At 50.9% G+C, this 13,617-nt stretch overlaps 7 protein-coding genes across 7 annotated transcripts; 3 read left to right on the forward strand and 4 right to left on the reverse strand.

Annotated features, from left to right (window-relative positions):
* Positions 1–837: 837 nt before the first annotated feature.
* On the forward strand, positions 838–1,381 carry AUEXF2481DRAFT_2634 (uncharacterized protein; the record flags this gene model as incomplete). The annotated part of the gene is made up of 3 exons (XM_013490659.1): positions 838–909; positions 964–978; positions 1,034–1,381. 3 exons carry the CDS (start codon positions 838–840, stop codon positions 1,379–1,381), a joined length of 435 nt encoding a protein of 144 aa, XP_013346113.1.
* Positions 1,382–1,544: 163 nt separating this feature from the next.
* AUEXF2481DRAFT_541025 (uncharacterized protein) lies at positions 1,545–2,851 on the forward strand. Its single transcript, XM_013491050.1, has 2 exons — positions 1,545–1,922; positions 2,064–2,851. Exons 1-2 carry the CDS (start codon positions 1,851–1,853, stop codon positions 2,634–2,636), a joined length of 645 nt encoding a protein of 214 aa, XP_013346504.1. The 5' UTR covers positions 1,545–1,850; the 3' UTR covers positions 2,637–2,851.
* Positions 2,852–2,939: 88 nt separating this feature from the next.
* AUEXF2481DRAFT_27066 (uncharacterized protein) lies at positions 2,940–4,980 on the reverse strand (the record flags this gene model as incomplete). The annotated part of the gene is made up of 4 exons (XM_013490777.1): positions 2,940–3,019; positions 3,078–4,200; positions 4,250–4,548; positions 4,650–4,980. The coding sequence occupies 4 exons, from the start codon at positions 4,978–4,980 to the stop codon at positions 2,940–2,942; spliced, it is 1,833 nt and encodes a 610-aa protein (XP_013346231.1).
* Positions 4,981–5,633: 653 nt separating this feature from the next.
* AUEXF2481DRAFT_2637 (uncharacterized protein) lies at positions 5,634–6,859 on the reverse strand (the record flags this gene model as incomplete). Its single annotated transcript, XM_013490660.1, has 2 exons — positions 5,634–6,693; positions 6,810–6,859. The coding sequence occupies 2 exons, from the start codon at positions 6,857–6,859 to the stop codon at positions 5,634–5,636; spliced, it is 1,110 nt and encodes a 369-aa protein (XP_013346114.1).
* A 145-nt stretch (positions 6,860–7,004) lies between these two features.
* AUEXF2481DRAFT_2638 (uncharacterized protein) lies at positions 7,005–8,210 on the forward strand (the record flags this gene model as incomplete). Its single annotated transcript, XM_013490661.1, has 2 exons — positions 7,005–7,622; positions 7,671–8,210. 2 exons carry the CDS (start codon positions 7,005–7,007, stop codon positions 8,208–8,210), a joined length of 1,158 nt encoding a protein of 385 aa, XP_013346115.1.
* Positions 8,211–8,419: 209 nt separating this feature from the next.
* Positions 8,420–9,993, reverse strand: AUEXF2481DRAFT_27069 (glycoside hydrolase family 7 protein; the record flags this gene model as incomplete). The annotated part of the gene is made up of 5 exons (XM_013490778.1): positions 8,420–9,076; positions 9,132–9,227; positions 9,280–9,428; positions 9,482–9,649; positions 9,708–9,993. The coding sequence occupies 5 exons, from the start codon at positions 9,991–9,993 to the stop codon at positions 8,420–8,422; spliced, it is 1,356 nt and encodes a 451-aa protein (XP_013346232.1).
* Positions 9,994–11,613: 1,620 nt separating this feature from the next.
* AUEXF2481DRAFT_27070 (glycoside hydrolase family 6 protein) lies at positions 11,614–13,113 on the reverse strand (the record flags this gene model as incomplete). Its single annotated transcript, XM_013490779.1, has 3 exons — positions 11,614–12,550; positions 12,604–12,928; positions 12,981–13,113. 3 exons carry the CDS (start codon positions 13,111–13,113, stop codon positions 11,614–11,616), a joined length of 1,395 nt encoding a protein of 464 aa, XP_013346233.1.
* Between the last annotated feature and the right edge of the window lie 504 nt (positions 13,114–13,617).

The following is a 13,617-nucleotide window of genomic DNA, read 5'->3' on the forward strand; positions in this document are numbered from 1 at the left end:
AGACATTGTCTGCTGGACCTGAAGCCTCTCCAATCACGGAATGGCTATGGACAAAGCGTATCGGGTCTATACACACTGTGATCACCTCATCGATCTTCTTCCTTGGGATGTGCATCCTCAAAATCATCGTGCTGTTGTTCAGTGTCGTGCAGAAGACAAGAACGGCTACGCCGAAGAGGTGGAAGTGGCAGACGGCCATGAGCGATACGTATCAGGTCAATGCATGCTGTTGTTGCCTCGTCGATCTAATCTCTTCGAGCTTGCATCCTCGATATTATCGTGTCGTCGTTCCGTGTTGTGCAAAAGATGAGAACACCCTGCAATGGAGAGCAAGAGACGGGCATTGTTACATAGACGCTACAGGCACAAAGGCAGACAGAGCTACCAGCTTTGCATTCCGAAGGACATCACCACGACATCTCCAGAGGGTTAGTCGAGGGAAAGAGGATTGTTGTTGATGACCTTAACATATCTCCAGGACGATGGCTGCAGTCACTCTGAGTCGTTCGTCCCGAGACATCATCGTCGAGCCTTACGCTTAGCCGATGTAGAAAGTTCAGTCATCTTCACTCTAAGACGTGATCAAAACAACACCGTTCTCACTCTGATCACAATCTGCTCGCTTCTCACCTCTACCTTTACATATCTCGTGCATTTTGTTTTCTCTTCCAACACCACAACCGTGAATCTACATCCGCGTCTACACCTTTCTTCAAAGTCAAGTGTATCTCACACCCACCCTTCAACAAAACATCATCACCATCATCATCATCATTCAAGGTAATACAAAAGACGCGCTCTCAACATATATTTCCAGACTGACGCCTCGACAACCAGATGGCATCCTTCACTGAGCGTGAGCAGAAGTTGCTTGCTGCCGCCTGTCAGTCTTTCGAAAGCGAGCCCAAGGTATGTTGCTCTCTCTACATCTGTTCTTGATTATTGCTGACGTATTTATCATAGGTCGACATGGCCAAGGTAAAGAATCTCACTGCACGTCATTCATTTTTCAACACTGACACATGCTATATAGTTTGCCGAGACCTCCGGCCTTACCGTCGGTTCTGCCCGTAACGCCTGGAATGCCCTCAAGAAGAAGATCTATGCTCCTGTCGACGGTACCCCCGGCCAGACCCCTAATACCATCACCAAGTCGTCTGGCAAGAAGCGTGGTGCTGCCCTCCGCTCCATGGGTGGTGATTCTGACGAGGACCAACCCTTCACTCCTTCTAAGAAGCCCAAGGGCCCTGCCGGCATCAAGTCTAAGGCCAAGGCCAAGGCCGCTCTCAAGGCCTTCAAGGACGCTGACAATGAGGATGAGGAGGATGGCTTTGTAAAAGTCAAGGACGAGGCCGCTAACGACGACTTCGAGGAGCTCTAAGTCTCTGGCTGAACTTGTCTACCACATCTCCACATGATACGGGACGGTCATCAATGCTGTACACTGTGGGAAGGATATCGCTGCACACCAAGCAGGATGCGTTTTCTTCAATAATTGCGGTTTCACGTCGAGAAAAATGATCAAACTTCTTTTCGGTGCTTCAAGAGTCAGAAACGTGCAACTCGTGACTATCAATGTGCGGTCTCGAAGTAATTTTGAGATCTGATGGTGTTGTTCAAATTCCCGTATCTTCACTTCACCACGTCTCGTGCGTGTTGTTTCTGGTTCTTCTCACTTCCATTTCTTCTCTCATCTTGACCATCCCTCTCCGCCTTGCCTCTCTACTCCTGAGCACATACTCTTTCTCTCTTCCAACTCTTCGTCTCTTCCCACCTTCGTCAACATATCTCTCTTCTGTCTTCAACACAACACAGCCACTACTATACCAAACAACAAGACGCCTCCCAAGATGGTCGGTCTTTCCCAGCGCGACACTGAGGTCGTCGCCGCTGCGTTCCAGTGCCTGAAGACTGCTTCAGAAGTAAGCGCCGTCTCCTCGTCAATTCTAATCTCAATATTCTCTCCGTCTTCTGACTCTTCCCACTTGTCCCTGATCTGCACCTTTACTTGGAGTCGATATATCGAGACCATTCTTGATCGAGACTAACCCTTGCACTTATAGATCGACTACGACAAGCTGGCAACCATGGCCGGCTACAAGAACGGTCCTTCAGCCCGCGCCTGCTTCCGAGAGGTCAAGAAGAAACTATTGGCCCAGGGATCCAACACACCCTCTTCCACCACAGCACCCACCGCCACCAAGAAGCGCGCCTCAGCCAAGAAGCGCAAGCAGTCCTCCCCCGAAGACTCGTCTCCACCTGACTCCAACGACGAGGCTCCAGCCAAGAAACGTCGCATCACAAAGGCCAAGTCCGACGAAGACGAGGAAGACGAAGCAGCTCCTCTCAAGAACAAGTACAAGCCCAAGCCCAAGGGCAAGAAGCCTCGCATCTCCAGCCCAGAGACCGAAGAGGACAAGCACAACGCCAATGCCATTGCTGCTGGAAGAGCCAGATATGCTGCCGACAAGCTCGTCGCTGAGATCAAGAAGGAGGTCGTTTCTGATGACGAGGAAGACGCTGTTGATGGTGAAGAGGAGCCTATGGGTATGAACATTGACTCTGGAGAGGATGAGGGGATGACTGCTTATGACTTGATCAACAACGAGATCGAAGGCGATGGCATCGGGATCTAGAGGCGAAGGGAAAGAAAGCTGACGACGAAACGACGAAGACGACAGCACGTACAACGGGGAAGTGACAAACAAGACGAAATGTGACAAGTAGGAAGTGAAGGAGCGAAGACTCGATCGAAAATACACTTATCGACCCATCCCAGATCCTACCCGTGACCTAACAGAGGTATGTTTTCGGACATAGTGACGAATTTTGGGGGGCCCTGTAGACTTTTGTAGACTGCTCAGTGAAAACTTCCCAAGTTCTCGCACGCTTTGCGATTTAGTGTCGAGCGCCGTCAAGAGGAAGGAAGCTCAGCAGACCTAGCAGCTACGCATCCGAGTACCGATTGCCTCCTTTGTGTTATCTCCAAACACCTGAAGAACCAATTGCTTCTTGTTAACTGCACAGCCCGTTAGCAAAATATTTCCATTCCAATCCTCTTCATATTCAAGACTCACTCTTGCCCATAGCGTTTCTTGGAATGCTCTCAACCAATTTCAACTCTTGCGGGATCTTGAAATTCGCCATCTTATCCTTCAAGCCTCTTCGCAGATCCATGGGTCCGAATGGCTTCCCATCTTTTCCAGCAGTCTTGCCTTCTTCGCTCAACACGACTACCGCTGCTACCTTTTGACCCCATGTTTCCGACGGCAGACCGACGACTGCGCATTCGGAGATGGCGGGAATGGACAGCATTTCCCTTTCTACCTCCAGTGCTGACACTTTCTCACCACCGACCTTGATTATGTCGGCAGAGAGGCGGCCGAGGATGAAGTACATGGGACCCTTTGCCCAGTCTCCTGAGGCCCCTTTACCGGCAGAAGGTACCGGCCTTCGAACGGCTACATCTCCCGTTTTGAAGAACCCATCGTCGGTAAACTCTTTTGCCGTAGCTGTCGGGTTGTTCCAGTACTCCTTGAAGATTGTAGGACCGCGCAATTGGATCTCGCCACTACGTTCTTTGCCATTTACATCAAGCTCTTCCCCGTGCTTGATGATTGTCTTGGTGTCCAGGTCGACGAGACGAGCTTCAACCGAAGGCAGAGGCCATCCCACGCTCCCATCTACTCGGTCCTCATTCGCCAGACCGCAGGAAAGAGCCATACCGACTTCTGTCATGCCGTAGCGCTCCAGCAGTACATTGCCGTTACTCAACTCTGTCCAAGCTTCTTTTGTGGGTGTGGGCAAGGCAGCTGAGCCACTGATGTTTAGCCGCATATTCTTAGGATGCAATGCCTCATTTGTCGCGGTCTGCATTTCCAGACTGAGGGAATTGTGTGACTGTAGCAGTCTGTTGTAGATTGTGGGGACAACGGTGAAAAAGGTTATGGGCTTCCTCGATTGTTTTGTCGATTGTAGGAAAGGAGCGGCGAGACGTGACCAAACGGAATCGACGGAGAACGGAAAGAGAAACTCGATGGTGCTGCCTGCGAGAAGCGGAGTCAAGAGGGCGTTGACGGTACCGTGGATGTGGTGGAGAGGTAGGACGTGAAGGAAGTGGTCGTTGGGTGAATAGTGCCATGCTTGCGATAAGGATTGTGCCTGAGCCATGAGGGTAGACTGCGGGAGGAGGACTCCTTTCTGACGGCTTGTCAATACCTCCCGTTGTTGCAGTGGGCAGAACACTTACAGGGCGGTTGGTAGTGCCACTTGTATAGAGCATCATACCACTCCTGTCATCTTTCAGATCCTCCAGCACTACTTCCTCTGTACTCTTGCTTCCTTCAACGATCTTCTCGCATCGCGACAGAATAGGCTTCTTTGCTAATGGGCCGGATAAAACATCTTCGGCCTTGGTCGCAAACTTATCCGAGGCAGCCAGCATGAGTGCGCCACTTTGATCAAGAATATATCTCAGCTCTCCGGATGGAAAGGCGGGCGAAAGTGGAACGGCAATGGCATTGGAACCAAGGATTGCGAGTAGCGTCACTATTCATTACATACCTCAGCGACTTGATCTTGTGGAAGCAAAAGTGCTTATAGCATGGAACAAGAACACAAAGAACCAAGGAGACAAGAGCGAAGCGCACCTACATAGTCATAGCTGTTCTCGACGAGGAAAGCGACACGTTCCCCTCGTAACGAACCAGCATCTCTATTGGCGTCGTTTGCAAGTCGTTGTTTCGCAGCAGCAATGTCTTTCAGCAACGATCCGTAGCTGAAGTTGCGACCCGAGTTGGAGTGTATGATAGCCGGACTCTGCGGGTCATGCGACTTGATGGCTTCAAACAAGGGTGTGCGTGGCAGAGGTGCTGATCTGCTTGTTGTGATGTTTCTGCTACCTCCTGTTAGACAGCGTGAAGCCGTCAGCAGTACAGACCGACGGCAGAATAGCTCGACGGGGAGCTTGAAGAGGGACATGTTGGATTGGATCCATTCACGACCAGACGATAATGATGACACCAGTGAGTTCACTGCCCAACTTTCTTTCTGGATGGAGAAAGCTTGGACGTACTCCCGCACGTCCCTCCGGCTTTTCCGGCTTTAAGCACTGCTGTCTTTCTTTCACCCCAATGTCGAGAGAGTTACCACAATTTTCTCAAGCCGGGCCTCGATCTGAGCCCAATCACGATGGAAGAGGCAGAAGTGATTGTCGTCATGGTTGCCAGAATCGGCAGGCATTGGTCGCAGGCAATACCTTTGCGATACAGTCTGTCTTCATCAAGCACACATGCATCGTGGCAGGGCCCAACGGTCACATATCATCCGACGACAATGTCTGAGCATCCTCTGGTAAATGGCAGACACTCCACCGAATACTTTGCAGACGTTGAAAGAAGTCATCAACACAAGACCGCAATTCTCTCCTGTAATAACTCGGGATCAAGTTCTCATCCCGGGTATTGGGATGCTCGAGTAACGACTCAACCATACTGGTAGCGTCCGACGGATTTAGATGAGCCATGGACAGGATTGTGGCAATGTCGTTGTAGATAGCACTAGTAGATCAATATGAGCTCAGTCCGTTGACAAGGTTCGGTAGTAAGAGCGTTGATTGTCGGACAATGATACATCTATTTCTTGTCCCAGCCCCAGGCTCTTTTAATGGTATCTCCGACCGTCTCTCTACCTCGTTCTCTCCTGCCTTCTCTTATGTGCTTCTCTGCCTCAAAGTGTTCGTGGACGACGGCTGCATACTCTGCATTGGCTCTTGCCTCGGCCGCTATGAGTTGAATCTCGATCTCACGCTCAGCGGGAGTTTTGTTCTCCAATGACTGCTCCAGAGCTTTGCGCTTCTCTCCTGTGTACATGTCTAATCCTTCTCTTGCGGGTTGTGTTTCAGGGGCCGGTCGCTCGCCCAGAGCTTCTGTGGTCGATTTGCTCGTGATGAGAGGCTTGAACTCTGGTGTAGGTAGTTTCTGTGCTTCTGCCGCCTTCGTAGCCTCCTCCCGGTCCAGCATCTCGTGATAGAGCTTGTCTGCATGCATTTGAATGCGCTCTTCCTCATCGGCTGTACGTTGCATGCTCAAGTAACCCAAAGCCTTCAAGAATCGGCTTTGCATGGTGTAGCATCTGTTGAAAGCGCGTGTCTCTGTTTTGCAGAGCATGAGTTTCGCTTTCATACCACCGCTCTCGAAACATTCATGCTCGGCCCATTGTTCCAATGCGCAATTCTCAAGTGCAGCTCTTCCGATTCGTGCTTTACGGTCATTGTATGTGTCGATCACATCGGCTAGTCGTTCGCTCTCGCTGCGTCCGGCTTGTTCGATTTGTTCTTGCGGGCGGTAATTTTTCCAGAGATGGGCATATCTGCCATCCTGGTACAGCGATTGCGTCGGGACACCGTTCTCGTCTTTTGGTGGTTGTGTTGATTGTGATGGGTCGTCTTCGGCGATGCCTATTTGCGAGCGATATGAGGATGTGTCTTGTGGTAGTTGTGTGGGTTGTTGCTGCTGTTGCTGTTGGCGTGTCTTTGATTCCTTGTCCAGAAATTCTCGGAGTGACGGATCGAGACTATTCAGCGCATCTTTACTCTCGCTGTTGCCGTTGTTGTTGCCCCAGAACCAGCCCATTTTGTTTGATATATGTGATGATGGAAGATGTGACGGCGGTTTGCTGCGGCCTCTTGCAGACCTGATTGGCCATTGACCATTGAGAATGAACCGTGCTTTAACCGATCGACTCTTTCCCGTTTCGTCATCAATTGCGACTTCCGCGTCTGTTTCGTGATTCGAACATGACCAACATACATCCCAAGGTAAACTTCGCTTGCAAATATGTCTGATACGATCTGGATCATTTGGACTGCGTGAGATGACTTGACTGTATTTGCGCGTCTGATGTCAAAGCGTAACGTGTATCATCAATACATCGACCGAGTATCATGCAACCCCCCAAGTAACAGCTTGTCGTGCATCGCGCCTTCCTGTCGATCTCTACCCAGCATGACCGCTCCTGCCTCATTGAATCGAGACATATCACCTCCACCTACTCGCCGCTCTCGTAAGCACAAGATAGGAGCCTCTGCCACCCCGGCTGCCATCGAAGCAGGTCAAGCTCGACTACTAGATCCGATCTCGTACTTTCTTGACCATTTCAGCAAAGTGGCACGATCACTAAAACCAGATTATCCGAGGCTAGATCTTGCAGCATGGACTCAACTTTGGCGCAATGACCAAGGTCAACACGGCCGCATGTTTGTTGTACACCAACATGACCATCCCATTGCGGGTGTACACTATGATCTCCGTCTCCAGTTCTCCGCCACTAGCGCCATCAGCTTCTCGATTCCCTACGGTCTGCCAGGTAATCCAAATTCTGTCAGACCTATGCGAATGGCCATCGAAACACGAGTGCATTGCCTTTGGAATCACCTTGTTGAATCTGCTTCTCATGCTACTGGATCTCTCTTGATCTGGGACACTGGCGAGTATGAGCTTGTGCCATGTAAGGTTACTGAGAAGGAGCCAGAGACGGATGATGATGCCTCGGACGTGGAAGCTGAGGTCGAGCAAGATGCTCAGAAAACAGACAGCGAGAGACTGTTCGAAGCCTTTCAAAATGTCAGTTTCGCAACATCTTACCCTTCAGCTTAACTGACCACGGTACAGCGGCACATCAAACTCAGACTGCATGGTGCGAAACTTCCGCAAGGCTACACAATATCGATGCGTTTACCATCAGCCAACAATGTCCAGAGCAAGAAGCCGAAGCGGAAACGTCGAAGGAAGGACCCTTTGCCTCAAGCAGTCGAGGAAGTCGCCGACTCTGACAATGATCAAGTCAATGTCCAGGATCTCATAAATGAATCTACCGAACAAGTAGCTGTCGATTCGGATGACAGCGAAGATGACACAATAAGGATTAACAATGCTTACAATGGCTCGGAGAACACCATCGGGTCAATACATCAACGGCTATGGTTCCTCACGTTGGACAAGCTCAACTCTGGCTTCATCAAAGCTTCCTCTGGGTCTGAGAAAGGCCGTTGGGTATCACAAGACGAAGAATCAGGATGGAAACCTTTCTTCGTTCAGGGCACAGACGTAGAACGGAGTGTCATCACTGGACGCAGTGCAGCACAAGTCACGCAGGACGAAGGTGTTCAGGGATACGTCGGTCGCAAAACATGGAGACCAATACTGGAATAATCGCCTGGAAAACACTGGTAACATTCAAATTGCTGCATAATCACAAAGTTGTTCTAAACGAGTGACAAGAAAAGGTATGTAATCAATGCAAAAACACAATTTTGAAGCGAATGTGGTTTGGGGAGATGCGATCATGCTGTCGTTCCTTCGTAGCCAGGGAGTTGAGAGCCCAGCTTACTCGGTGGTTCCAGCGAAAAGGTCCAGCCTCTTCAAGTGGACTTGTAGGTGGAGCCAATAGCACCGAACTTAACGTTGCTAAAGGTGACAGCGGCGTTGGCTTGCTGAGACTCGACGTCGCTGGGCTTTCCAGAAGTGGTGGCGCAAGTACCGCGGGCAGCGCCGACCTTGTTGGAGCCAACGGGGTAGGTGGAGTCGAGCCAGAGCATGTTGGCAGTGTGGTCATCCCAGACACTGAAGACAAGAGCCATGCCGGCATCAAGATCCTTGCCGAAGCCAGCAAGACCGCCCTTCTCCGAGAACTCGTCGGGGTCGCCAGTGACAGCTTTCTGCTCCTTGCAGAACTTGTCGGTGATCTGATTGGTCTTTGTGATTCCAGGAATGTTGGTGTCGGCTTGTTGGATGACCTTACCATTCTGGACGTAGATGCGGCGGATAGCGGAGAGGGTACCAGTGGCAGTGTTGTCGCTTGTGATGAACTGGGTAACAACGGTCATCTTCTGGTTGGAGTTCACAGTCTTGCCAGGCCCGAAGAAGTTCTGTACTCCGAATCTGTAGGGGTTCAGATCACAACCGTCCTTGTCGCAGTAGCCGTCGTAGCGAGAGTCTCCGGAGCCGCAAGTGGTGTTTCCAGTGCAAGGGCCGTTGGTAGAGCAAGCATGAGGGGTCAGAGCAGTGGAGATGGAGTTCTGAAGTGAAGTGGTCAGTAAGGTGCCAAGTTAGGAATATCTTGATCATGCTTACGGCCTCCCAGATATCCATCTCGGCACAGCAGGAGCCAGTGTTTCCTTCTCCAGAGTTGGCGTCTCCATTGGACGGTTTCCATCCCTCAACGTTTGCCTGTACGAGAATCAGCATATTGGCTTGAGGTGGTGCAGATTCTTCGACATACCTTTCCGGCAATGAATTTGAGATCTCTAGGGCACTGAGCATCACAGTAACCTGTACCGAGCTTTGCACCAGCCTTGTTGGTGGGATATTTGGCGAGTCCACCATCGGCGTCCATCTTGACAAAGTACAAGGCACCGTTGATACCACATCCTGAGAACGGGTCAGCTTGATGAGCAGGGATATCCTGGACCACAGCAACTCACCAAGACCTGATACATCGACATCGAAAGTGAATTCTTGGTTCTTCAGCTTGAACAACTCGTATTTGTCACCGTTGATCAGGTAGACACGAGATCCGATGTTGTTGCCCTGCTTGAGCTTCAAGCTGACTGAATTACCGCTGGCCTGGATACCATAGGTACCAGTGTAGTCTGGAGGAAGCGCACGATCAGCTCACGGGTTTCTGATTGGAGATACATAATGTCTTACCTGCTCCATCAAGAGCGCAGTTGGCAGCACATGCCTGGTTGTTGGGGCAGAGTGTCTGGTCGAAGGTGTTTCCAGTGTAGCAGTTGGTGTATCCACTGGTCGAGTGCAACCAACGCCAGTTGGCATCAAGCACAATGTTGGTGTTGACTGTGGTGCATTGACCTCCGGTGGTGCACTTCTGGTAGCTCATGGGAGGATGAGTCTCAGCAGTCGAGGTGCCAGCCTGCTGTCCGAGGACGCCATGGCCCAAGGCCAAAAGGGCTGCCAAGGTAGAGGCAGAGATCATTGTGATCGGAAGGAGAAGGCCTGATGATTGAAGAAGAGAAGGGAGGAGATGTCTGATCTGGATTGCTTCATGGCGATGGGTTCGTCGTATTTATATTCGAAGCTGCTCCCAGTCGGAGACTGGACAGGTCTCAAGTCGCCGGATGTTCTCCCGGAGAACCCATTACAACATGGCTTCTGTACAAGTTTTGCATTGGTACTAGCTCTGGTCCATCCAAAGCAGAGACGGACATGTCACCCAAGGTTCCCCATCCGCGCAGGTGCATATCCGCATGTATGCTCGCTTGCAACGTTTGAGGGCAGAGAGATGGTAAGGTGAGACCAGGTGACTATGACCTCAAAGATGTATCAGCATATCTAATCTATTCGAGAATTTATCCGTTTCGGCTGCGACGAGGTTTGTGGAAGAGAAAAGGTAGTAAGATTAAGGCCTTGCATAAGCTTCCCCTCGTTCGGCGGCACGCCCCGCAACCATGCACCCCAGACATCCTTAGGCACCAATCATGTTGGTATGGAGAGAAATAATCTCCGGGGAAAGAGAACACCTCTGGTCGGAACCTGATTCTCTGAAATCCTTTAACGATCCAGATCCATGACCAGAGTCGAGCGTGATGACGGGCCGACACGCCGTCTAGTGGCCATGCAGGAAGGCAGGTGCCATGAACGATCAATATCTCAGCACGGAGAAAAGTCATAGTTACGTACTTAAGATCTGAGGGAAACCTCGGTTGGCTCAAGGCTCCTTACATAACTGAGATACAGGATCTCCTGTAGTCTATAGACCTCGAGTGGGTGGGCGGGCCGGCTCGCCATTAGCACTGGCCGTAGAGGCTACTTCCCCTCCGCTCCGCCAGCTACAAGATTGGTCTAGAAGATCGTCAGTGAGCTTCAGTAGTATAGACCAGAATTCTTCCGGCTGGGCTAAAGAACAGGCTATCTTAACCCCTAGCTCTCTCTTCTCTGCTTCAAGCAAGCCCTTATTCTCCGCCAATGGTCAGCAAAGACCACACAGATCTTCATCGCACCAGTCAGGAACCGTCAAAGTAAAAGCGGACCTCGCGAAATAAAATGGCTGACCATGACTGAAACGTGGCTGCGTCTGCCCATGCGGCCGTACCCATGACAAGTCATGCGAAGCCCTGCATGAATACCAAGAACCATGCTTAAATCATTAGGCGGGGTATGGAAAGGGTACCTGGCAGGCTGTCGATCATCCAGACTTTTGCAAGTCCAGCCTCGCTTGCAGATTCTCTTTTCAAAAGGCAATATGTGATTTAGCTGCTCAATACCTAAATGTCGATGTCATCGGCCATGACAACGCAGAAGACCCATTTGAAAGTCACAAGTGAAGTTTTGTCACTCTTTGGGAACCGTGATACTTATTGTCACGATTCAGGGAAACATATACTCGGCTAAAAGGAGTGTGGGATACGATTGGCTATTGAGCTATCAAAGGAGTGTGGAATGGAGAAGGAAGAAGCCGACGGAAAACGACAGTCAGACTGGGCCAGATGGCAAGCGAGCGTGTTCAGGTGAGAGGTCCCCTATCATCTACCAGAATCAACAAAATAGCCACACTCCACTCGTTTCCAGATAGATTGCGAGATCCAGAGAACTGAGATCAAAGTGCGGGGTTTGCATTCTGAAGCAATTGCTCAAAGTATGCTTGGAACCATTTGCCAGCCTCAGGGGCAGGTTTCAGGGCATCAGCGTATCCACAGTGAGCATCGTATCTGGCGGCAGAGGTGTCCGAAGTTCCATCTGATTCACCACCGGGCTTGACCCAGACGAATGCGTCAACAAGCGGGTCTCCGGTGTTGGTAGTAGGACGGATGCCGAAGCCAGTGCCAATGACATTGCACCAATCTCCTTGTTGCAATTGCGCTGTAGGCTGAACACCCGAACGACCTTGGTCAACGATGAAGTGAGCCGGGAAGCCTTGTGCTTCGAGAAGGGGAGCGAGGGCGTTGATGTAGTGCTTCTCGTCGTAGTTAGGGTTGCTCTCTGTGTAGACAGGCTTGCTGGCAAGGTCAAAGCCATTGTAGTTGGAGACATCAGTGACCAGGCCACGGAGAGCCTTGGGCTTGCCTGCGCCTGCATAGACACTTGCGAAAAGGTCGGCAGCCGGGCCAATGTTGGCAGGCCATCCAAGCCATCCACTGTGTGCGCCATCGATGTACATGGCGACGTTGTCGAAGTTCAAGGTCTTGAGCGCATATTCGACTCCACTGATGTATGCGTCATGCGCTTCTTGACATTTGGCAACTCCAAGGTTGGTGACGAGGTTTCCAAGACTGTCGGGCTCAACAAGAAGGACAATCTTGGTCTTGGAGTGCTTCTTGACGATAGCTGCGATTGAGTCTACGTATGCCTTGTACTTGGTAAGACCATCATTGGCAACGGTCAACTCTCCGTTGGAAGCAAGAGCAGCGCAGTCGCGGTTGGGCAGATCATACACGACGAAGCCGCCGATGATCTCAGGGCTAGCTCCAGCAGCGTTCTGCTTTTCGATGTCAGCGAGGTAAGTGTCCATGGTAGGTACTTTGGCGGCAGTGTCACTGAAGTAAATCGTCAGCAATGCCTATATCTGAGCTTAGAAACCGAAACTTACAGCCATACGAAGGTTCCGATCTTCGCGACTGCGCTTGCCTTTGCCTTGAGGCTTGATGGTAGGGAAGGGATGGCAGCAGCAATCTCAGATGCATAATATGGGTTTGCATAGAGCTGTCTACCGGCAAAGAAGTTGCCGGCAGCACCGGAAGCTCCAGCTGCTGAGGTGGTGGGCGAAGTAGCAGTTGCGGTACGGGAAGTGGTAAGAGTAGTACCAGCACCAGAAGTCGTAGTTGTAGGTCTGGCCGAGGTCGAGACTGAGGTCGACACTGGCTTAGTCGAGGTTGCAGTAGGACCAGCTGCGCCAGAAACGCATTGGGAGTAGTCTGAATGGTATCAGTATAACAGTTCCAGACACTATCATCTATTGATACTGACAAGGATTGACGCTGGAGCAAGATAGACCAGAGTCACAACTACCGCTACCTGACCAATTAGTGCCACCACACTGTCCCCATACGGAGATGCCCAGTGCTGAGGGAACGAATGCAAGTAGGAGAGCGGGAATCATCTGTGCAAGTTCAAGGCTGAGATGTTGCTTGAGTTGAAGTTCAGCTGAGCTTATGACTCTTTATAACCTCGTTCGGCATCGATGGCTAAATTGGAAGCTGTCATCCCAGGACCCCCCTGTGTACATCCAAGCGAGGCTGTCTGACTTTTTAAGTATGCCGAGAGAGTCTCTGCATATTTGGCTGTATGTGCATACTTGCGAAGCATGTTCCTGCAGAAAGAGAACGAACGGATACCTACCTTGCTTCACAAGGCGGTGACTTGTTCTAGAGCTGGTGGTGTTTAGCCGCAGGTCGGCATGTGCAGCAGCGTCGACACATGCTTTGATGGTCGTCACAGCTGGTAACAATCAATGAAGCTTGGTGGTGTAACTAGGTGGGAATGAGGCATAACGCTAGGAGAAATTCAAGCGTGATCTACAGGGCGTGTCCCAGCAAAGCAGGAACGGTGCATTGGTTCAACATGCTCGGTTAATCATTAGCACACCTCTCCTGAACTTAGGCTA

This window comes from Aureobasidium subglaciale, assembly GCF_000721755.1.
Source record: "Aureobasidium subglaciale EXF-2481 unplaced genomic scaffold scaffold_4, whole genome shotgun sequence".
NCBI classification, from domain to species: domain Eukaryota; kingdom Fungi; phylum Ascomycota; class Dothideomycetes; order Dothideales; family Saccotheciaceae; genus Aureobasidium; species Aureobasidium subglaciale.

Coding starts and splice junctions, on each gene's coding strand:
- AUEXF2481DRAFT_541025 (XM_013491050.1), top strand. CDS start 1,851: ATGGTCGGTCTTTCCCAGCGCGACACTGAGGTCGTCGCCGCTGCGTTC. Junction 1,923..2,063: donor GCCTGAAGACTGCTTCAGAA/GTAAGCGCCGTC, acceptor TTGCACTTATAG/ATCGACTACGACAAGCTGGC.